Source organism: Erinaceus europaeus, chromosome 10 (genome assembly GCF_950295315.1).
Source record: "Erinaceus europaeus chromosome 10, mEriEur2.1, whole genome shotgun sequence".
Taxonomy (NCBI): Eukaryota; Metazoa; Chordata; class Mammalia; order Eulipotyphla; family Erinaceidae; genus Erinaceus; species Erinaceus europaeus.
The window spans coordinates 19,926,759-19,950,246 of record NC_080171.1 but is presented as its reverse complement, the minus strand read 5'-3'; the positions used below and the strand labels follow the sequence as shown (position 1 = coordinate 19,950,246).

The window sequence follows — 23,488 nt, the reverse complement described above, 5'->3', positions numbered from 1 at the left end:
CTCAGATCAGGTACTAGACAGGGATGCCCACTATCAACATTACTATTCAACATAGTGTTGGAAGTTCTTGCCATAGCAATCAGGCAGGAGCAAGGAATTAAAGGGATACAAATTGGAAGGGAAGAAGTCAAACTCTCCTTATTTGCAGATGACATGATAGTATACATGGAAAAACCTAAGGAATCCAGTAAGAAGCTTTTGGAAATCATCAGGCAATACAGTAAGGTGTCAGGCTACAAAATTAACATTCCAAAGTCAGTGGCATTCCTCTATGCAAACACTAAGTTAGAAGAAATTGAAATCCAGAAAACAATTCCTTTTACTATAGCAACAAAAACAATAAAATATCTAGGAGTAAATCTAACCAAGGAAGTGAAAGACTTGTATACTGAAAATTATGAGTCACTACTCAAAGAAATTGAAAAAACACAAAGAAGTGGAAAGATATTCCATGTTCATGGGTTGGAAGAATTAACATCAAAATGAATATATTACCCAGAGCCATCTACAAATTTAATGCTATCCCCATCAAGATCCCAAGCATATTTTTTAGGAGAATAGAACAAATGCTACAAATGTTTATCTGGGGCCAGAAAAGACCTAGAATTGCCAAAACAATCTTGAGAAAAAAGAAAAGAACTGGAGGCATCACACTCCCAGATCTCAAACTGTGTTATAGGGCCATTGTCAACAAAACTGCTTGGTACTGGAACATGAATAGACACACTGACCAGAAATGAGGCCCCACACCTATGGACATCTAATCTTTGACAAAGGTGCCCAGACTATTACATGAGGAACGCAGAGTCTCTTCAACAAATGGTGTTGGAAACAATGGGTTGAAACATGCAGAAGAATGAAACTGAATCACTGTATTTCACCAAATACAAAAGTAAATTCCAAGTGGATCAAGGACTTGGATGTTAGACCACAAACTATCAAATACTTAGAGGAAAATATTGGCAGAACTCTTTTCAGCATAAATTTTAAAGACATTTTCAATGAAAGGAATCCAATTACAAAGAAGACTAAGGCAAGTATAAACCTATGGGACTACATCAAATTAAAAAGCTTCTTCACAGCAAAAGAAACCACTACCCAGGGAGTCGGGCTGTAGCACAGCGGATTAAGCGCAGGTGGCGCAAAGCACAAGGACCGGCATAAGGATCCCGGTTCAAAACCCTGGCTCCCCACCTGCAGGGGAGTCGCTTCACAGGCGGTGAAGCAGGTCTGCAGGTGTCTATCTTTCTCTCCTCCTCTCTGTCTTCCCCTCCTCTCTCCATTTCTCTCTGTCCTATCCAACAATGACAACAACAATAAAAAAACAAGAAGGGCAACAAAAGGGAATAAATAAATATTAAAAAAAAAAAAAAAAAAGAAACCACTACCCAAACCAAGAGACCCCTCACAGAATGGGAGATCTTTGCATGCCATACATCAGATAAGAGTTTAATAACCAACATATATAAAGAGCTTGCCAGACTCAACAACAAGACAACAAATAACACCATCCAAAAATGGGGGGAGGACTTGGACAGAATATTCACCACAGAAGAGATCCAAAAGGCTGAGAAACACATGAAAAAATGCTCCAAGTCTCTGATTGTCAAAGAAATGCAAATAAAAACAACAATGAGATATCACTTCACTCCTGTGAGAATGTCATACATCAGAAAAGGTAACAGCATCCCAGAGTGATAGAGAATGGGAAAGCTACTGGGGAGGGGGTGGGATATGGAGATTGGGTGGTGGGAATTGTGTGGAGTTATACCCCTCCTACCTTATGGTTTTGTTAATTAATCCTTTCTTATATAAAAAAAATTTAAAAAAAAAAGAAAGAAAAGGTAACAGCAGCAAATGCTGGAGAGGGTGTGGGGTCAAAGGAACCCTCCTGCACTGCTGGTGGGAATGTAAATTGGTCCAACCTCTGTGGAGAACAGTCTGGAGAACTCTCAGAAGGCTAGAAATGGACCTACCCTATGATCCTGCAATTCCTCTCCTGGGGATATATCCTAAGGAACCCAACACATCCATCCAAAAAGATCTGTGTACATATATGTTCTTGACAGCACAATTTGTAATAGCCAAAACCTAGAAGCAACCCAGGTGTCCAACAACAGATGAGTGGCTGAGCAAGTTGTGGTATATATACACAATGGAATACTACTCAGCTGTAAAAAAATGGTGACTTCACCGTTTTCAGCCGATCTTGGATGGACCTTGAAAAAATCATGTTGAGTGAAATAAGTCAGAAACAGAAGGATGAATATGGGATGATCTCACTCTCAGGCAGAAGTTGAAAAACAAGATCAGAAAAGAAAACACAAGTAGAACCTGAAATGAAATGGAATTGGCGTATTGCACCAAAGTAAAAGACTCTGGGGTGGGTGGGTGGGGAGAATACAGGTCCATGAAGGATGATAAATGACATAGTGGGGGTTGTATTGTTAAATGGGAAACTGGGGAATGTTATGCATGTACAAACTATTGTATTTACTGTTGAATGTAAAACATTAATTCCCCAATAAAGAAATAAATTGAAAAAAATTTAAAAAATAAGAAAAGCTGAGCTGCTCCTCTGTACCAGGGTTCTTTGCAGCAATATTCACTATAATCAGTGGAAATATAAAATCTGATACTCTGGGGAATGTTATGCATGTGCAAACTATTGTACTTACTGTTGAATGTAAAACAATTCCCCAATATAAAATAAAATAAAATATGATACATGGGGAGTCAGGTGGTAGCACAGAGGGTTAAGCGCATGTTGCATGAAACGCAAGGACCGGCATAAGGATCCCGGTTCAAGCCCCCGGCTCTCCACCTGCAGGGGAGTCCCTTCACAGGCGGTGAAGCAGGTCTGCAGATGTCTTTCTCTCCCCCTCTCTGTCTTCCCCTCCTTTCTACATTTCTCTCTTTCCTATCTAAAAACAACAATGATGTCATCAATAACAATAAAGAGACAAGGGCAACAAAAGGGAAAATAAATAATTAAAAAATATATGATACATGTAACAGGAAGGCACAAGAGGATAAATACTGCTACAGCTAAGCAGATAATGAAGGACTGAGGAGGAATTAATGTTTTAAGGGAAAATTAAGTAGAAATCACTGAGGCTGGAATTTGTTTTTGACATGACAAACTGAGAAGAGGAGACAGGACTCCTGCAGAGCTGTTTCACCACTCATAAAGTTCCTCCAGCAGGTGGGGAGCAGGGACTCGAACTAGGTCCTGGGGCATGGTGATTTGTGCATTTTACTGGGTGTGCCAACACCTAACCCCCAAAGCTTGATAATTTTGTAAAACAAGTTTACGTCACATAGTAAAAAAAAAAAAAAAAAAAGCTAAAAGGAACTAGTGTGGCCGGGGAAGTGACTTAGTTGGACATTGGGCTTGGACGTCTTAGGTTCCTGGTCTGAACCCTGGCACTACATGGATCAGGAGTGGTGCACTGGCTTCGTGGCTCATGTGAAACTCTCATGTGTAATCTTAGAAAAAAAGAAAAGAAAGGGAGACAGGCGATAGTGCAGTGGGTTAAGCACAGGTGGCGCAAAGCCAAGGACCGGCAGAAGGATTCCGGTTTGAGCCCCTGGCTCCCCACCTGCAGGGGAGTTGCTTCACAGGCGGTGAAGCAGGTCTGTAGGTGTCTGTCTTTTCCCTTCTCTGTCTTCCCCTCCTCTCTTCATTTCTCTCTGTCCTATCCAGCAACAATAATAACTACAACAATAAAACAAGAGCAACAAAAAGGAATAAATATTAAAAAGAAAAAAGAAAAGAAAGGTGATAAGCTAGAGAGGCAGAAGTTAATGACTAGTCTAAAGGAAACAAAAATTAGGGGTAGTGAAACAGGATAATGGCTGTTATGCAAAAAGATTTCAGCCCCTGAGGCTCCAACTTCTCAGTTTCAATTCCCAGCACCACTATCAGCTTGAGAACTGCTCTGGTAAAGAGAGAAAAAAAATTAATATTAATCTGCCAATGCCCATGTTCAGCAGGGAAGCAATTACAGAAGCCAGACCTTCCACCTTCTGCATCCCATAATGACCCTGGGCCCATGCTCCCAGGGGGATAGAGAATAGGAAAGCTATCAGGGGAGGAGATGGGATATGGAGTTCTGGTGGTAGGAATTGTGTGGAGTTGTACCCCTCTTATCCTATGGTTTTGTCAGTGTTTCCTTTTTACAAATAGAATTTTTAAAAAAATTGATATGTTGACCAAGGTCAGAGAAGTACTAGTGTACCTAGCACTGAACAAATGCTTTCTCTGCTTCCTCAGCCTTTTTATACTTGCAGGGAGTAGTAGACACTGATTGTGTCCCACAAGTGAGCAAACACAGTGGCAGACCTTTCATGCACGTTACACTGGTTCTCAATTTTTTAAAAATATTTTATTTATTCCCTTTTGTTGCCCTTGTTTTATTGTTGTAGTTATTATTGATGTCGTTGTTGGATAGGACAGAGAGAAATGGAGAGAGGAGGGGAAGACAGAGAGGGGGAGAGAAAGACAGACACCTGCAGACCTGCTTCACTGATTGTGAAGTGACTCCTACAATTGGGGAGCTGCGGTCTTGAATCGGGATCCTTATTCCAGTCCTTGCGCTTTGTGCCACGTGAGCTTAACCCGCTACGCTACTACCCAACTCCCTGTATCAACATTTTCAGCCACCAGGTTCCAGATGATACCATGATGCCTACCGGACTTCCTGGGCCCCATGTGTCCTAGAGCCCTGCCTCCCCAGACCCCTGCCCCATTAGGGAGAAACAGGCTGGGTGTATGGATTGACTTGATTCAATGCCCACGTTCAGCAGGGAAGCAATTACAGAAGCCAGACCTCCCACCTTCTGCATCCCATATTGATCTTGGGTCCATACTCTGAGAGGGATAAAGAATAGGAAAGTTATCAGGGGAGTAGATGAGGTGGTGGTGGGAATTATGTGGAATTGTACTCCTCTTATCCTATGGTCTTGTCAATATTTCCATTTTATAAATAATTTAAAAATATTAGAAAAAAGACTTTAGAAGCACAGTGAATGAAAAATATTTCCAAGAATTTCTAAATTATTCCCATTTAATTTGGTAATCTTGGTAGCCTTGTGAGACTGATAGAACAAAAACCGTCTACAGATGAGAAACTACTCCCTAGTGGTTGTCAGATTTCAACATGCTTGCTGAAACACTACTACCACTTTCTCATTAAGTTTAGGGTAGGACTTGAAATTTTGCAGAGAACCACTTTTTCTGATTCAAGGGAAATGACAGGGAAGAGGAACCCAGAATCTTCTGTGTTTTATCTTACTGCACTTGGCCAATTTAATTAATGTGTAGAAACAAAGTGTATTCTTTGCTTCTGTCCTAACCTACAGATTGAAAACAGTATATTGTCAGAATCAGTAGAAAAAAAAGAAATCGAGCCCATTCTCCCCCATCCTCCATACGCAGCCTGAAAATGCTGTATTTGGAGCAAACGTGTCTCCCTCCAAAACCCTATCTTTTGATTATTCTCCCTCCTCTTTCTTTTTTAAAAATATTTACTAATGAGAATGATAGGAGGAAGCCAGACATCACACTGATACATGTGCTGCCAGGGGTTGAACTCGTGATCTCATGCTTGAGAGTTCAGTGCTTTATCCATTGGGCCACCTCCCAGATCACGAACTTTTGTTTTTTATGAGCAACATGAAACCTTGGGTAACATTTGTTCACTTGAATAATGGAAATTATCCTAAGTTGTATTTCAGAAAGTGAGAAATAAGGTTGTTTACATATTACAGCAACGAAGGGCTCTGTCAATGTTAGTTACTAGTGGTAGTTCAAAGACAGAAGTGGTAAAGGTGCGGAGCATCACATGTGCCAGAAATGCTCTGGTTCTCCCTCATCTGTTAAAAAAAAGGGGGGTGGGGCATCTGGTCGAGTCCAAGCCCCTACTCCCCACCTGCTAGAAGATGCTCCACAACCGAAGGAGGTCTGTAGGGGTCTTTTCTTTTTTCAAAAAGATATTAATAAGAAATATAGGCCACCTGTAGGGAGGAAGCTTCATGAATGGTGAAGCAGGGCTGCAGGCGTCTCTCTCCCTCCCCATCTCCCCCTTCCTCTTGATTTCTGGCGGTCTCTATCAAATAAATAAAGATAATTAAAAAAAAAAAAGAAATATAGGAGGAGATAGAAAGAAACAGACATCACTCTGATACATGTGCTGCCGGGGATTGAACTCGGGACATTTGATTCTAGGAACATTTTCATTTCTTCCTTAATTACCCCTCTTGACCCAGTGGTTATTCACAAACTTAATTCTCATAATGGATCCTGCAGCAAGTCCTATCCAGATGGTAGGGATGATGGTCCCTGTAGTGAAAGCATGTAGGGAGGCAGAGCTAAGGATGCGTAACCAGGTCTTCCAAGGCAGGGCCAGAAACTGAACAACTGGCTGGAGCTTGACTTCGGTAGTAAGTACATGGCTTTGAAAAGAGAAGTGAAGACCTCAGGAACTCAAACCCTACCGCCTTCCTCATGGCCATGAAGAGTTTGACTCCTCTGAACAGGACACTGTAGATGAAGCCTCCAGAGTCAGGAAATTTTCAACCTCAGGTTTGGGGGAGTCATGGCATTCCTCCATGAATACAAAAACGGCCGCTACCAGGAAGGTGCATAATGACTAATCTCATATTTACAATATAGTTTTTTCCTCAGGTGTCATTGGTGTGCATTTTTCATTTTTCTGTAACATTGAGCAAAAATGGACCTGTAAGGGCTACTTCCACATGCGAGACTGCAATACCTGACCTACAGCAGTACACCCTTCTGTTAACCACTGACTCCTACTGTGCTTGAGTCAAACTGATACTATCGTGTCCCACCCAGCATTTTGATGGAAAGCAAGTACTTAGTACAAAGTATTTATTTACATTGGAAAACAAAGCCTTCAGGAAAGTGTAAAGTTTTTTTAACCTATATAAAAAAGAAAAAAGAGGAAGAGAAAACAGCTACTAAACATAGGATAATTCCTTATTTACAAGTTTAACAACAGGAGGCACATTTTAATCAGCGTTTCAAATCATCACAGGAGTATAATTTTTTTTTTTTAAAGAAACACAGTATTTCCAGGTGGAGTACTGAAAATATCAAGTGACTGTCCGAGTTAGGAACATGAACAACTAAAAATTTGTATTTAAAAAGGGGGGGGGGCTGCTTCTTAACCATGAATCTTAACAAAATTATTCTTATACTTAGAAAAGTTTGTCTTAAAGGAAGGCGGAGGTGGAAGAAAAGAAAGAGAACATGAATGTGTCTTCAATAAAGTACATGCTCTCAAGCCAGTTTCAAAGGAGTTAAGTTAGGGTTTCCAGAGCTTTAGGAGTCCGTCTTCACTGTAGGTAGCAATCAGGTTCTGATGAGGGTGATGCGCGATTCCAATCACATCCTTCTCATGGACCTGCAATGGTAAAGCACACAGTTGGGGTACACAGACCTGTAACAGATCGTTCTAAAACAGCTAAACAAACACGAAACTAAAAACTCAAATGAAGCTTGCTACTCAAATTTTCTGGTACTGTTTTTCATGTGTGTTTAACTCTTTGCCGCTAATGACTTTTATCCGAGTCGACATCTTTATTTCGATTCCTAGATCCACACTGAAGGCATCTCAGCGGAGAGGTAAGCAAAAATCACCCAAAACAATTCAAGAAAAGATGATTTTCTAACTTGGGTATGTATATTCACCATTACTCAAATTACATATCATTTCACTGGATAACAGAAAACACTTTTCCTACCCTCCCTTCCTGCATTTGAGTTGCGATCATGTGACTGAATCATAATCAAAACAAGAATGAGGAAAAAAGTAACACCAGTCATTTCCAGTACAGTCCTTGATGCTATCTCTCCAGGTATGAATGGAATGTGCTCTACCAACTAAGCCACTTCCCCAGCCACTAAAGTCTTTATTAAGCAATACAATTTTTAGTTTATTTATTTACTTTTTAAAATTTTTTATTATCTCTTATTTACTTATTGGATAGAGACAGTCAGAAATGGAAAGGGGAGAGAGACACCTGCAGTCCTGCTTCACTTCACCACTCATGAAGCTTTCCCCCTGCAGGTGGGGACCAGGGGCTTAAACCAGGGTCCTTGGGCACCGTAACATTTGCTCTCAACCAGGTGCACCACCACCTGGCCCCACAATTTTTAGTTTTTATATTAAGGCTTATACTGATAGTATCTGTTGGGAAAAGGTTACCTTGAGCTCAGAAAGACACAAACATTAATTTCCCTAGAGAAATGGCCTTCAGTCAATAATACTCACAGTCAAAGTTCTCTCCAGTTTGCCAGTGACTGTACTGAAACAGTAGAGCACGAAGTCCTCCCCCACACAGTAGATCCATTCTCCACGAGGAGAGAGGGCACAGCAAACAAAGTCACCGCCTTCTCTCTTACCAGAGCTGAAGCTTCTGACAATCTAGATCATGGCAAAACAAAGGATATGGATTAGCAGCTGTTTAAACTGACATTTATTTATTTATTATTTTTTAACCAGAGCACTCATTAGCTCCGGTTTATGGTGGTGCAGGGGGATTGAACCTGGAACTTTGGAGCCTCAGGCACCACAGTCTGTTTGCATAACCATTATGCTACCTACTCCCTGCCCATATGCTGACATCTTTACATTGTTAATGTGCATTCTGGTATACTGCCACTTGTAATTAAATCACTGATTCTGCTGATTACAATGCAAATTCCTCCTGCCTGGGGAAATGCTCAATGGATATTTTATCTAAAGTCAGTGGCAAAGGAAGGAGAGGCCAAGACTGCTGAACAGGGAGAACTGTTTCCTTCTTCATGTGACCAAAGCAAAGTCAAACCAAAGTGTGGATCCACTGCTGCAGAGATAATCCTGAAACCCAGATGCACAGGTTTCCTCAGCCAGGGATAAAACAGCAGCATCCAGGCAGTGAGGAGACAGGTGTCTTTGCTAAAGAAACTACCATATAACAAGCTTCAATGTGCAAGACACTTCTTTCTTTTTAAAGATTTTATTTATTTATTAATGAGAAGATAGGAGAGAGAAAGAAACAGACATCACTCTGACACATGTGCTGCCAGGGATCGAACTCAGGACCTCAAGCTTGAGAGTCCAAAGCCTTATCCACTGCAACACCTCCCGGACCACAGAAGACACTTCTTTCTTTTTAAAATATTTTCTTTATTTATTCCCTTTTATTGCCCTTGTTGTTTTATTGTTGTAGTTATTATTGTTGTTGTTGATGTCATCATTGTTGGAGAGGAGGGGAAGACAGAGAGGGGGAGAGAAAGACAGAGACCTGCAGACTTGCTTCACCTCCTGTGAAGAGACTCCCCTGCTGTTGGTCTGCTTCTAAATTCTGCTTCTAAGACCCCTTCTGTTTCATTGGTTTAATCCCCCCTGCTTGCTTAACACTGTATTCTATTTACATAACCACTGTTAACTAAGCACCGCCCTGTCTGCAGGGCATTGGTTTAATCCTGCTGGTTCATACTCCTTTTGCTCCGCCCCCTCTTCTTGTCACACCCTGATTTCCACCAATCTTTTTTCGCTCCACCCTCTCTACGTCACATCCCGTTTCCACCCTACTTGGCGAGTATATATAAGGACAGGATTGTGATTAGAGATAGCTTAGTTTAGATTGCACTGCGTTCCACATGAATAAAGAGATACTGCTTCCCAGCTCAGCCATGAGTCTCTGGTCGTCTGTTTCCCACCCACGAAGCTAGTCCAGCACCCTGCAGGTGGGGAGCCGGGGGCTCGAACCAGGTTCCTCATGCCGGTCCTTGCACTTTGCACTACGGGCACCTAACACGCTGTGCCACCACCGAGCTCCCAGAAGACACTTATTTCTAACAACTTGAATAGTAACAGTCCTGGTGGATGCTAAACTAGAGTCTAATCTCCATAGTAACAAACCCTGGGGATAAATTCTGGTAGGAGAACTCTATGCATCCCTGACAGGCAGCAAATTTAACTGGGGACTGAGAGCCATGTTAGGGGTCAGGTGGTGGTGCACCCAGTTATGACACACGTTGTCATGCATAAGGACCCAGGTTCAAGTCCCTGGTCCCCGCCTGCAGAAGAGAAGTTTTATAAGCATGAAGGAGTGCTGCAGTGTCTCTTTTTCCTTTTCTCTTCCTCCTCTCTAAATTTCTACCTACCAAATATAATACAAATAAATTTTAAAAACTGAAAAAAAAAAAAAAAAGTTAACTCCAGGGATTGGAAGACAGCTCATCCATCCATCCATCAATTATGTTGAGAGAAGCCAATCTGAAAAGGTAACTTATTGTACAGTACTGTACCTTTATCACAGAGCTTGTCGAGCATAAAGTTTTGACTGTAAAGGTGAAGCATGACAGGTTCTGGGGGAAGGGGAGTAGTATGCTCACTGTGCTGCTGCGTAAGCTCATCATGTGTTATTCTCATGAAATTTCAGGCAATATGAAAGTCTCACTTCAGAATGAATATGTACACAAACACACACATGCTGGTGAAGAGATGTGGGAGATGACTCCGAGGGAAAAGGTATATATTACCATACATAATGTCCAGGGTTTGATCCCTGGTACCAAGGGAAGGTAGAGCTTTGCTATGTCTCTTTCTTCCTCTCTCTCCCTCCCTCTCCTCCCCATCTCTAAAAAGAGAGAATAAAAATTGGACCAAGTAGGCAATTCAGCATTATTAGACATTAAGCATTCCCAAGTTCACTCTGGCCTTTCATTTAAATAAATCAAGCAATCAATCAATAAAAGTGACTGAGGAAACAGCTCAGCTGTAAGAGAAAAGGACCTGAGAGCCTGAGTTTCCTGGTTTGAGTTCCAGCACATGTGCTGGATTAGCGCTCTGGCTTTTCTCACTTTCACATATAAACTCTCTCATACACATTTAAACTTTTTTAAAACTCTTAAAAACACTGATGACGGAGCCATCAGTGTTTTTAAGTGCACATGGCGCAAAGCACAAGGACTGGCATCAGGATCCTTGTTCGAGCTCCCAGCTCCCCACCTGCAGCGGGTTCACTTCACAGGCGGTGGGTGAAGCAGGTCTGCAGATGTCTGTCTTTCTCTCCCCCCCTCTTCCCCTTTCTCCATTTCTCTGTCCTATCCAACAACAACGACAGCAATGACAACAATGATGATAAACAACAAGGTCAATAAAAGGGAAAAAAAAAAAGCAAAAAAAAAAAAGCTGATGAATTCCAAAAAAGGTTTGTTTGAGTTAATAGTGTACCACTGTAATCTCAATGTCTGGTTTCAATGGTTACAACAAGATTATGTAATATGGTATCACTGGTAAAAGGTACACAGGAACTCAGTAATGGTTTCACATTCATATCAATCTCATTTATTTATTTAATTATTATTATTTTTTTCCCTCCAGGGTTATTGCTGGGCCATGAATCCACCGCTCCTGGAGGCCATTTTTTCCCCTTTTTGTTGCCCTAGTTGTTGCAGCCTTGTTGCGGTTATTATTGTCATTGTTGACGTTGCTTTGTTGTTGGATAGGACAGAGAGAAATGGAGAGAGGAGGGGAAGACAGAGAGAGAGGGGGAGAGAAAGATAGAAACCTGCATACCTAATTCACCGCCCATGAAGCAACTCCACTGCAGGTGGGGAGCCAGGGGCTGGAACCGGGATCCTGACACCGGTCCCTACGCTTTGCGCCACGTGCGCTTAACCCACTGTGCCACTGCCCGACCCCCTTATTTTTTTTAAAAAAAGTCTTAAAAGTCATGTGGAGGGCTGGGGGACAGCATAAAGGTTATGCAACAAGACTTTTATGCCTGGGAGTCGGGCGGTAGCGCAGGTGGCGCAAAGCACAAGGACCCACATAAGGGTCTCGGTTCAAGCCCCCGGCTCCCCACCTACAGGGGAGTCGCTTCATAAGTGGTGAAGCAGGTCTGCAGGTGTCTATCTTTCTCTCTCCCTGTCTCCCCCTCCTCTCTCCATTTCTCTCTGTCCTATCCAACAACGAAGGCATCAATAACAACAACAATAATGACTACAACAATAAAACAAGGGCAAAAACAAAGGGAAAATAAATAAATAAATATTTAATAAAAAAAAAAAAAAGACTTTTATGCCTGAGGCTTGGAGGTCCCAGGTTCAATCCCATGCACGACGATAAGTCAGAGCTGAGCAGTGCTCTGATCTTTTTCTGTCTCCCCCTCATTAAAATAAATAAGTAAAATAAAAAAATTACAAAGTGGGGCCAGGTGCACCTGGTTGAGCGCCCATTTTACAAAGTGCAAGGATCTGGGTGTGAGCTCCTCATCCCCACCTGCTGGGGGAAAGCTTTGCAAGTAATGAGATAGTGTTGCAGGTGTCTGTCTGTCTGTCTATCACCCCCTTCCTTACCCCTCGATTTCTGGCTATCTCTATCCAATAAATAAAAGGTAGTAAATTTTTTCCTATTAAAAAAAGTTACGTGGTAAACAAAGTGGGCAGCTATGGCTATCATCTAGCAGAACAACATACACTGCAGACCCGTCATCTCAGGGGCTCTAAACTACTAACTTATCAGTTACAAGGGCTAGAAACACAGAGTTCTATACACCAGCCCCAGCTATTTTCTATGCTCAGTGTAACTCTTAAGTGATCCGGTTGGCATTTCAGAACCACATATAACACAGTCCCAGTGCTTGAGGCCTCAACGCTGAGGTTCCTGGTTCTACAAAGTCCAGGTTCTCTGGGGACCATGCATGCAGGTGGCATGATTACAACTATCAATCCCAATCTAAAGTTTCCTTTATGTGCTAGTTAAGAGATGTCCTGTACTGATAATTCACAACATACAGTATTTTCCTCACTTAGAGAATTATTATTAAACTTTTAGGTTCCAAATGAGGACTAAAAGCAGAACATACCTAGTTTTCTCAAAGGCTACAGAAGATTAAATAACAAACACTTTAGGGGAGAAAATGACAAATTTTGCAGATATATAGTTATGAACAGCTGAAGTACAAATACAGCATATATGGTTTTCAGAATAGGGAGTTCATAGCTGGCTGCTGGGGTCAGAACCAAGACATACCAATCTGAGATCTTCCCCAGAGCCTGAGCAAAAGTATTCTGAACACTCACCTGTCCCTGCATGTTCATGATGACCACTGTGTTTGATCTGTTGCACACCACAAAGTGTTCTGGATTTTTAGGAAGCAGGATCACACTATTGACAGTGATGTCTGTCCCTGCAGTGCTACCCAGGGATTTAAAGGTATTTGAGCATTCTGTGGTCTTCATATTCCAGACCTATGGCACAAAAAAAATTGAAAGGCAAACATTTTTAATGGGTATAAGAATGTTTCTAAAGCCACAGGGGTTAAAAATGTGAAAATTAAATTAATAATAAAGGAATAAAAGGGGAGGGGATGGGATACGGAGTTCTGGTGGTGGGAATTGTGTTTAGTTGTGCCCCTCCTATCCTATGGTTTTTGTCAGTGTTTCCTTTTTATAAATAAAAATAAAATAAAATAAGGAGTAAAGTGGTCTGGGAGGTGGTGCAGTGGATAAAGCACTGGTCTCTCAAGTGTGAGGTCCTGAGTTCAATCCCTGGCAGCTGCACATGTGCCAGAGTGACATCTGGTTCTTTCTCTCTCTCCTCCTATCTTTCTCATGAATAAATAAATAAAAAAGGGAATAAAGTGGATACAAAAAGTAACTTCTTCCTTCACTTTCTAATTGAATATCTAGTACTGTCATACTCCTATCATCTACTTACTAACTGGTAGCAACAAAAAAGTTACAAAGTTAAATAAAAAATGTATCTTAAAGGGAATTGGGCAGTAGGTTAAGTGCATGTGGTAAAAAGCGCAAGAACCTGCATAAGGATCCCAGTTCAAGCCCCCAGCTCCCCACCTGCAGGGGAGTCGCTTCACAGGCGGTGAAGCAGGTCTGCAGGTGTCTATCTTTCTCTCCTCCTCTCTGTCTTCCCCTCCTCTCTCCATTTCTCTCTGTCCTATCCAACAACAACGACATCAATAATAACTACACAACAATAAAACAAGAACAGCAAGAAATAAATAATAAATATTAAAAAGAATGTATCAACAAAAAATTCCTTATAAGTGACCTGGTTTTTAAAATCAGCTGAGTCAACACTGCTACTATCATAAACAACTAGAAAACTATCATTACCTAGACATCGGATGTTCTGATTTGGTAGGCCTGGGGTGAGGCATGGAAGCATATTCATTTATAAAAATTATGCCAATGGGGCAGGGTAGTGGCTCACCTGATTGAGTGCACATGTTACAATGTACAGGGAACCAGGTCAAGCCCCCGGGCCCCCCACCTGCAGGGGGAAAGCTTCACAAGCGGTGAAGCAGGGCTACAGGTGTCTCTTTCTCCCTATCTTCCCCTTTTTCTTAATGTCTGGCTATCTCTATCTAATAAATAATAAAGATTGCTTTTCTTTAATGATTCCAATGTACAGTGTGACCCACTAAATAGAAGTCTCACTATTAAAACAAACAGGGATCGATGAAGTAGAAACCTCTCTAGGACACTGTATTACCTTTCTCAGTCAAGGTGCTCCACCATAAACTTTTCACCTTGCCCTCTGGGTTGTTGTAAAGCTGAGAGATTAGATCATACATCACACTGACTGGAATCCAAGATATGCTTAGAGAAGGGTTGGGCCCACTACTACACGGTGCTGTCTGGATACCATTTACTTAAAATAGCATAAAAGCCCCAAGGGCAGGGTTGGGTAGTGGCAAACCCAGTAAAGCAAGCACATTACCGTGCACAGGGCCAGGGTTCAAGCCTGTTCCCTACCTCCAAGGGGGATGCTTCATGAGCAGTGGAACAGGTGTGCAGGTGTCTCATCACCCCCCGCCCCCCCAATTTCTTCCTGTCCTATCAAATAAAATAGAAAGAGAAGGGGAAAAAAAGAGAAAGGGAAAAATAGCCACTAGGGGCAATGGACTAGTAGTAATGGCACCAAGCCCTGGCGATAAAGGGTCACCAGTGAGAAAAGGTGACCGCATGGTGAACATGTTAAGAGTTCTGTTTTAGTATCCATCCTGAGAAAGAGCATATTGCCTACATTCAGTTTTTTAAAAAAATATTTATTTTTAAAAAAATATTTATTTATTCCCTTTTGTTGCCCTTGTTGTTTTATTGTTGTAGTACATTATTGATGTTGTTGTTGTTGGATAGGGCAGAGAGAAATGGAGAGAGGAGGGGAAGACAGAGAGAGAGAGAGAAAGAGAGACACCTGCAGACCTGCTTCACCACCTGTGAAGTGACTCCCCTGCAGGTGGGGAGCTGGGGTTTGGAACCCTTTTTTTTTTAAATAATTTATTTATTTATTCGTGAGAAAGATAGGCAGAGTGATAACATCACTCTGGTACATGTGCTGCCGGAGATTGAACTCAGGACCTCATGGTTGAGAATCCGGTGCTTTATCCACTGTGCCACCTCCTGGGCCACCCTACATTCAGTTTTCTGGCTTGAGTCCCACATTCGAACAAGTAATCTCAGAGGGTAGTCTCACTTTTAAATATTTGTGTTAAAATGTTTAGGTTTTTTTGCCACAAAGCACTTGCTTACCTAAGGTAATGTAAAAGAAGTCTAGAATCTAAACAAGTGCCTCAAAGACTTGTACCAACTTTCATATATATATAATTTTATTTATTAATTAATTAACGAGAGGGATAGGAGAGAGAAAGAACCAGTTATCACTCTGGTACATGTGCTGCTGGGGACTGAACTCAGGACTCATGCTTAAGAGTCCAGCACTTTATCTACTGTGCCTCCTTCTGGACTGCTGTACCAACTTTCTATCTGGACATCTCTTCTGTTCTAGGAAATGACATCATCTTGTGAGGTAACTAAGTCTTTTAAAGTACTGGGATGTCTTAGCTCCACTCTACACCTCTCCTGCTGCTCTCTGAATGCTGCTAGGAGATCTCTACAAGTATAAGCCGGTAGGAGGCGAGGCTGTTCAACATAAACAAAGACCCATTTCTTTGGCCTAAGACCCTTTCACAAATTTGCCTGTCGAGAAGTAGATACAGGAAAATAAAACTCAACCACTGTATATAAGGATAAATTTAAGTTTAGGAGTCTGCATCCTTCTTCATCTCCTATGCATGACAAAGTTTGGTTTGATTTTATGGGGTTCAGCTCCGAGCCTCTTCAGGTCTATAGTAGGAATCACCCACAGAATATTTCTATTATCTCAGATCTTCCCCCAATTATGGCTAAAATACTGGGCTGCTGGAAAAGTCATGACACATTTTTGCATAGAAAATACACCATGATGTTTCCAGCAACCAAACAGCTAGTAGACAAGTTTACCCTGTTCAAATTATCACCATTATTATCACTGAAATCTCCTCAAAGGGCAAAATGGAGGATATAGTCCAAAAACAAAACAGGAGCAAATACTTAACCTTCACAGTGCCATCAGATGATGCACTGATAATATAGTGTCCGTCTTGTGTAAATGTTGCTTCATTAACAAAGGAGGAATGCCCACGAAATTCCTTCAAGGTTTTCCCAGATTTTAAGCCATGAATTCTATCAGAAAGAAAACAAAAAAGTTATTAATAATCTCTATATAAAGATGGATCAGGTGATACCCATGTGATAGAATGGTTACAGAAGCCCATGTGTTGGTGTTCAGTGAAGACAGAGTTTGCACACATTGTCTCTGGGGCTGTAAGAACTCCGGTGGTTGTGGGGAGCAGGAGGAAGCACAGAGTTTTGCTAGAGGGTGTGGCAATTCACATGCAACAGGAGAGAATGTGAAATTATATCCCTGAAAGCTTAATAATTTTGTAAAACATTATTCAATCACCAATAAAAAAAAGAAAAAAAGGGAGTCGGGTGGTAGCACAGCGGGTTAAGTGCATGTGGCATGAAGTGAAAGGACCAGTGTAAGGATCCTAGTTCGAGACCTTGGCTCCCCACCTTTGGGGGGGGTGTTACTTCACAGGCGGTGAAGCAGGTCTATAGGTGTCTGTCTTTCTCTTCCTCTCTCTGTCTTTCCCTCTTCTCTCCATTTCTCTCTGTCCTATCCAACAACGACGACATCAGTAACAACAACAGTAACTAAAGCAGCAGCAAAAAAGAAGGGCAACAAAAGGGAAAATAAATACTAAAAAATTTTTAAAAAGAAAACCTGGGAGCAACCCAGGTGTCCAACAACAGATGAGTGGCTGAGCAAGTTGTGGGCTATATACACAGTGGAATACTACTCAGCTGTAAAAAACGGTGACTTCACCGTTTTCAGCTGATCTTGGATGGACCTTGAAAACTTCATGTTGAGTGAAATAAGTCAGAAACAGAAGGATGAATATGGGATGATCTCACTCTCAGGCCGAAGTTGAAAAACAAGATCAGAAGAGAAAACACAAGTCAAACCTGAAATGGAATTGGTGTATTGCACCCAAGTAAAAGACTCTGGGGTGGGTGAAGGGGAGAATACAGGTCCTTCAGAGGACCTAATGGGGGTTGTATTGTTATATGGAAAACTGAGAAATGCTATGCATGTACAAACTATTGTATTTATTGTTGAATGTAAAACATTAATTCCCCAATAAAGAAATTTTAAAAAATTATTTAAAAAATGAAAAAAGAAGTTATGTGTATAATGTAACTTCCATTGTGTAAAACCAAACAAACCCTTTACATAGAAAAATAACAAGGGGGAGTTGGGCGGTAGCGCAGTGGGTTAAGCGCACGTGGTGCGAAGCACAAAGACCGGCATAAGGATCCTGGTTTGAGCCCCCGGCTCCCCACGTGCAGAGGATTTGCTTCACAGGGAGTGAAGCAGGTCTGCAGGTGTCTGTCTTTCTCTCCCCCTGTCTTCCCCTCCTCTCTCTATTTCTCTCTGTCCTATCCAACAATAAAGACATCAATAATAACTACAACAATAAAACAACAAGGACAACAAAAGGGAATAAATAAATATAAAAAAATAAAAAAAAAAAAAGAACAACAACAAGGAGAAAATAAGCCCAAAACAAGCTTCTGTTCACAGACTTGACGATTTCACTTAGGTACCAGTAGCATGCTCTCCTTTGCAGTACAGAATTAGACTATACTTTGAGAAACATGAAACAAAAATCTTTTAAAAAAAAATTCCCTTTCCTGGGAGCCAGGTGGTAGCATAACGGGTTAAGTGCACGTGGCGCAAAGCTCAAAGACCGGCGTAATCCCGGTTCGAGCCCCCGGCTCCCCACCTGCAGGGAGTTGCTTCACAAACGGTGGAGCAGGTCTGCAGGTGTCTATCTTTCTCTCCCCCTCTGTCTTCCTCCTCCTCTCTCCATTTCTCTCTGTCCTAACCAACAACGATGACAACAAGAATAACTACATTAAAAAAAAAACAAGGGCAACAAAAGGAAATTAAAAAATTCCCTTTCCTTTTAAAAAAATTTTTAATGATATATATATATATATATTCCCCCTTTTGTTACCCTTGCTGTTTAGCATCACTGTTGTTGCTATTACTGTTGTTCAATAGGACAGAGAAAAATCAAGAGGAGGGGAAGACAGAGAGGGCAGAGAAAGACAGACACCTGCACGCCTGCTTCACTGACTGTGAAGTGAGCCCCCTGCAGGTGGAGAGCTGAGGGCTCAAACCAGGATCCTTATACCGGTCCTTGTGCTTCGCTTCCTTTTTTTTTTTTTTTAAAGCTTTATTTCATGAAAGGGGAGAAAGAGGTCAGAGAATTATTCTGAATATACAGGACTGGATATCAAACCTAGGGCCTCTTAAATGCAAATCCTGCCTCTTACCGCAGAGCTATCTCTCTGGCTACTTTAATCCCTTTTAAATCAGTTGTCTTCCTACAGGCACACATGGACAAACACTAGCACTACATCAGTTGTGCTCTGGGGAAATTAGGTCTTTCATAAGTCCATTTTTTGTATACCAAAACCCTGATGAAAATATAAATTATTAGTACTTCTCTCTGGGCTTCATCATGTCAAACTCAACTGAGGGCAGCTGGGGTTCCTACTTACCTGATTGTCTGGTCAAAAGAGGCACTAAGGATCTGACTGCTATCCTTAGAGAAACTTAGACAGGTGACACCTTTGCTGTGTGCTCGTTCAAATCTCCTTAAGCACTGTCCACTTTGAATCTTCCATACCTTTATATTAAAAAAAAAAAAGTAAAAAAAAAAACTTGTACAGTGTCCCATTCTTGCCAGCAAACTAGTCTTGTTAAAGTATTAAATCAACATTAAAAATACATGCTAATTGCACCAAATTAAAGTACAAGGGGGTGGGTGATGGGGGGGGTGTTCAAGGTTCTAGTGCATAATGGTGAAAGAGGACCTAGGTTGGGGGGGTGGGAGTGTTTTGCAGAAAACTGAGGGGCCGGGTGGTGCGCACCTGGCTGAGTGCACGTTACAATGCACAAGGACCCAGGTTCGAGGCCCTGATCCCAACCTGAGGGGAAGCTTTGCAAATGGTGAGGCAGTGCTGCGGGTGTCTATCTTCCTTCTCAACTTCTGTCTCTATCCATCAAGTAAGGATAATGAAAAAAAAATAAACCAGAAAACAGAAATTTTACACTTGTACCAACAACCGCATTTACTGTTGAATGTAAACCATAATCCCCCCCTCCCCCATCAAAAAAAAAAAAAAAAGATTAAGGGGATACTGGTGTGGGCAGCGACACACCAGTTGAACGCATACTATTAACATGCACAAGGACCCATTCAAACCCCCTCCCCCTCACTTGCAGGGAGGACACTTCACACATAGGTGAAGCAGGTATGGAGGTGTCTGTCTTTCTCTCTCTCCCTGTCTTCCCCACCTCTCTCAATTGCTCTCTGTCAAAATAAATAACAGCTAATAGGTAAATATGGTATATCTGGTTCACATAGTAAAATAACTGAATCCTTTAAAATTCTTCCCTTCTAAATTGTTAAACAAAAATTTAAGACTGCAAATTCACTTAGCAGGGATCATTTATATACTTTAGCCAGCCCAGGGTGTTTTTTTGTTTGTTTGTTTATTTATAAGCAATTAAGTACAAACCACATCTAATCAGCTGTAGACTACCCCCTACATATCACGTAAAGTAAGCAAGAATGGCACAGAAGAGGAGGCATGAACAGATCTGAATTGAATTCCCACTTATTAATTAATTGCACTACCTTAAGTTATTAGACCTCCCTAGGCAGAGCTACTATTTGGATTAGATAAAAAGTAAAGTGTCAGGAGTCGGGCGGTAGCGCAGCGGGTTAAGCGCACATGGCGCAAAGTGCAAGGACGGGCATAAGGATCCCAGTTCAAGCGCCCGGCTCCCCACCTGCAGGGGAGTCACTTCACAAGTGGTGAAGCAGGTCTGCAGGTGTCTTTCTCTCCTCCTCTCTGTCTTCCCCTCCTCTCTCAATTTCTCTCTGTCCTATCCAATGACATCAATAACAACAACAACTACAACAATAAAAAACAAGGGCAACAAAAAGGGAATAAATATTTAAAAAAGAAGACAAAACTCTTAAAAAAAAAAAAGAGAGAACACGTCTACAATAAAGTTGTATAATAGTGTGGGACACTTTCTTTTCTTAAAATACTGCATGCTTTAGCCTAAGAAGACTTTGTATGTTGTTTTTTAAAAAATATTTATTTCCTTTTGTTATGCTATCTACCCCCGCCCTAAGATTGTTTTATTTCACAACAGAGACAGAAAACCAGAGCATTACCCTGGTCATGAGATATCAAGATATCAGGATGTCATGCTTATAAATCCAGAATTCTATCACTGTGCCATCTTCTAGGTCACAGGCCACTGCCTTATTGTAGAATTCTCATGATGTCTACGTACCAGAGTTTGTGCCACTGATCCATACCTTAATTTTTCCATCTTGGGCTCCAGTTGCTAACATTTCTGTGTCTCTGCTGAAACACATGCAGAGAACAGCATCATCCATCATCATAAAGTTATCCTGGGCCTGGTACTTAAGGTCCTGAAAAAACAAACAAACAAACAAACAAAAAAAAAAATGATGAAAAGTAGTTAGCAAAATAACACAAAGGCCAAGATCACAGTTACTCCAGGTCTGTCTAAACTCACTAAGAACAGGGCAATGTGTACCTTCCATAAACCCCCAAAGCTAATATTAAAGCCATACACACATTCCTAGCAACGAATGGTAGCAACTCAAATCAATATTACAAAAATGACAACATCATCTTCTGTCTTCCGGACTTTTCTGCCTGAAATTTTACTCACGCATACAGTGCATTTTAAGTCTGAATTTGTCATGGGGTAAATTGTTGGCTACTTTCCTTAAACCACACACTGACTAGCTTCTCCCTCTTTATCTCCCCCCTTCCCTCTCAATTTCTGTCTCTTTCAAATAGAAGGAAGGAAACAAGGCCACTGGGACTGGTAGCTTCATTGTGCAGGCACTGAGTGCCAGAGATAAGCCTAGTGACAATATAAATAACAAACAAAACAAAACAAATTTTTTTTTTAGTTACAAAGACAGACTAGTGTTTAAAAACAAAGCAAACTATAAAGAAAGGTATAAAGCAGAATGTGAAAACAACTCAATAAACATTTGCCATCTTATTATGATATAGACGATCTTATTTTTTTTATTGAAAGGGGGGTCTAATGCTTTACAGTGCAATTGTAGAGATATGGGCACGATTTCTCATCTCTCCACGCACCATGCAACAGGACCTCAAAGTCTTCCTTCCACCCTCTCCCTCCTCTCCCAGAGCCCATTACTTTGGTGCAATGCACCACACCCAGTCCAAGTTTTGCTTTGTACTTAAAATGGGCAAATGACACGAACAAATTTCACAGAATAAGTGACTTTTCACATGCAAAAAAGATTTAACATGACTCGTTAATATAGAAGCATAATTAATACTATAATTGGGCTAGATTAGAAACAGCAGTAGCAAAAAAAAAAAAGAAACAGCAGTAGCAATTCCTTATACATACACAGGTTATTCCAGGAAAGAAGTACTTGTTAAAATACAAACAACCATGTCTGAACCAAGGAAATTAACAGATCTCCAGAGGGACAAGAGTAGAAATGAGGCTTCTTACTTTTTAAGTAATAACTTAAAAAAAAAAATATATATATATTTAAATTTATTTTATTTATTTTATTATTTATTTATTCCCTTTTGTTGCCCTTGTTGTTTTATTGTTGTAGTTATTATTGATGTCGTTGTTGTTGGATAGGACAGAGAGAAATGGAGAGAGGAGGGGAAGACAGAGAGGAGGAGAGAAAGATAGACACCTGCAGACCTGCTTCACCGCCTGTGAAGCGACTCCCCTGCAGGTGGGGAGCCGGGGTTCGAACCGGGATCCTTATGCCGGTCCTTGTGCTTTGCGCCACCTGCGCTTAACCCGCTGTGCTACAGCCCGACTCCCGCTTCTTACTTTTTAAGTAATAACTTTTTAAAAATATATATATATTTTTTTAATTTAATTTTATTTTTTATTTATTTATTCCCTTTTGTTGCCCTTGTTGTTTTATTGTTGTAGTTATTATTGATGTCGTTGTTGTTGGATAGGACAGAGAGAAATGGAGAGAGGAGGGGAAGACAGAGAGGGGGAGAGAAAGACAGACACCTGCAGACCTGTTTCACCACTTGTGAAGGGACCTGCCTGCAGGTGGGGAGCCGGGGGCTCTAACTGGGATCCTGATGCCGGTCCTTGAGCTTAGCGCCACCTGCACTTAACCCGCTGCGCTACAGCCCGACTCCCTAAAAATATTTTTTTATATTCATGTGCTTATTTACTATTGCAGAGACAGAAAGATTGAGAAGGGAAGGAGATAGAAGACACCTGCGGCCCTGCCTACTTCAAAACTTGTGAAGCTCTCCCCCTACAGGTAGGGACCAGGGGCTTGAACTTAGGTCCTTGCACACTGTGGTGTGTATGTTTAACCAGATGTGCCACCTCCTGGCTCCCAGAATAACATTTTTAAAAAATATTTTTTTAATATTTATTTTATTTATTCTCTTTTGTTGCCCTTGTTTCTCATTGTTGTTGTAGTTATTATTGCTGTCATCGTTGTTGGATAGGACAGAGAGAAACGGAGAGAGGAGGGGGAAGACAGAGAGGGGGAGAGAAAGACAGACACCTGCAGACCTGCTTCACCGCTTGTGAAGCGACTCCCCTACAGGTGGGGAGCCAGGGCTTGAGCTGGGATCCTTACGCCGGTCCTTGCACTTTGTGCCACCTGCACTTAACCCACTGCCAGACTCTCCAGAATAACTTTTCTACTGGGCTGTCAGAAAAGTCAAGACATATTTTTCTATATAAAAATGCATCATGACTATTCTTTTTTTTTTTTTTTTTTTTTTTTTTAATTTCCTCCAGGGTTATTGCTGGGCTCGGTGCCTGCACCATGAATCCACCGCTCCTGGAGGCCATTTTTTCCCCTTTTTGTTGCCCTAGTTGTTGCAGCCTCGTTGCGGTTATTATTGCCATTGTTGACGTTGCTTTGTTGTTGGATAGGACAGAGAGAAATG

General features: G+C 41.4%; 1 protein-coding gene across 1 annotated transcript in view; it reads right to left on the bottom strand.

Moving 5' to 3' along the window:
• Window positions 1-6,881: 6,881 nt before the first annotated feature.
• The window catches only part of SMU1 (SMU1 DNA replication regulator and spliceosomal factor), a 31,989-nt gene continuing 15,382 nt past the window's right edge, over window positions 6,882-23,488 (bottom strand). The window contains exons 7-12 of the mRNA XM_007522870.3: window positions 20,839-20,955; window positions 19,001-19,128; window positions 16,423-16,549; window positions 13,106-13,273; window positions 8,301-8,453; window positions 6,882-7,430 (exon numbers count right to left, since the gene is read on the bottom strand). Of these exons, the coding sequence (XP_007522932.1) occupies window positions 7,332-7,430; window positions 8,301-8,453; window positions 13,106-13,273; window positions 16,423-16,549; window positions 19,001-19,128; window positions 20,839-20,955 (792 nt within the window). The 3' untranslated portion in view covers window positions 6,882-7,331. The remainder of the gene's footprint in view (window positions 7,431-8,300; window positions 8,454-13,105; window positions 13,274-16,422; window positions 16,550-19,000; window positions 19,129-20,838; window positions 20,956-23,488) is intronic.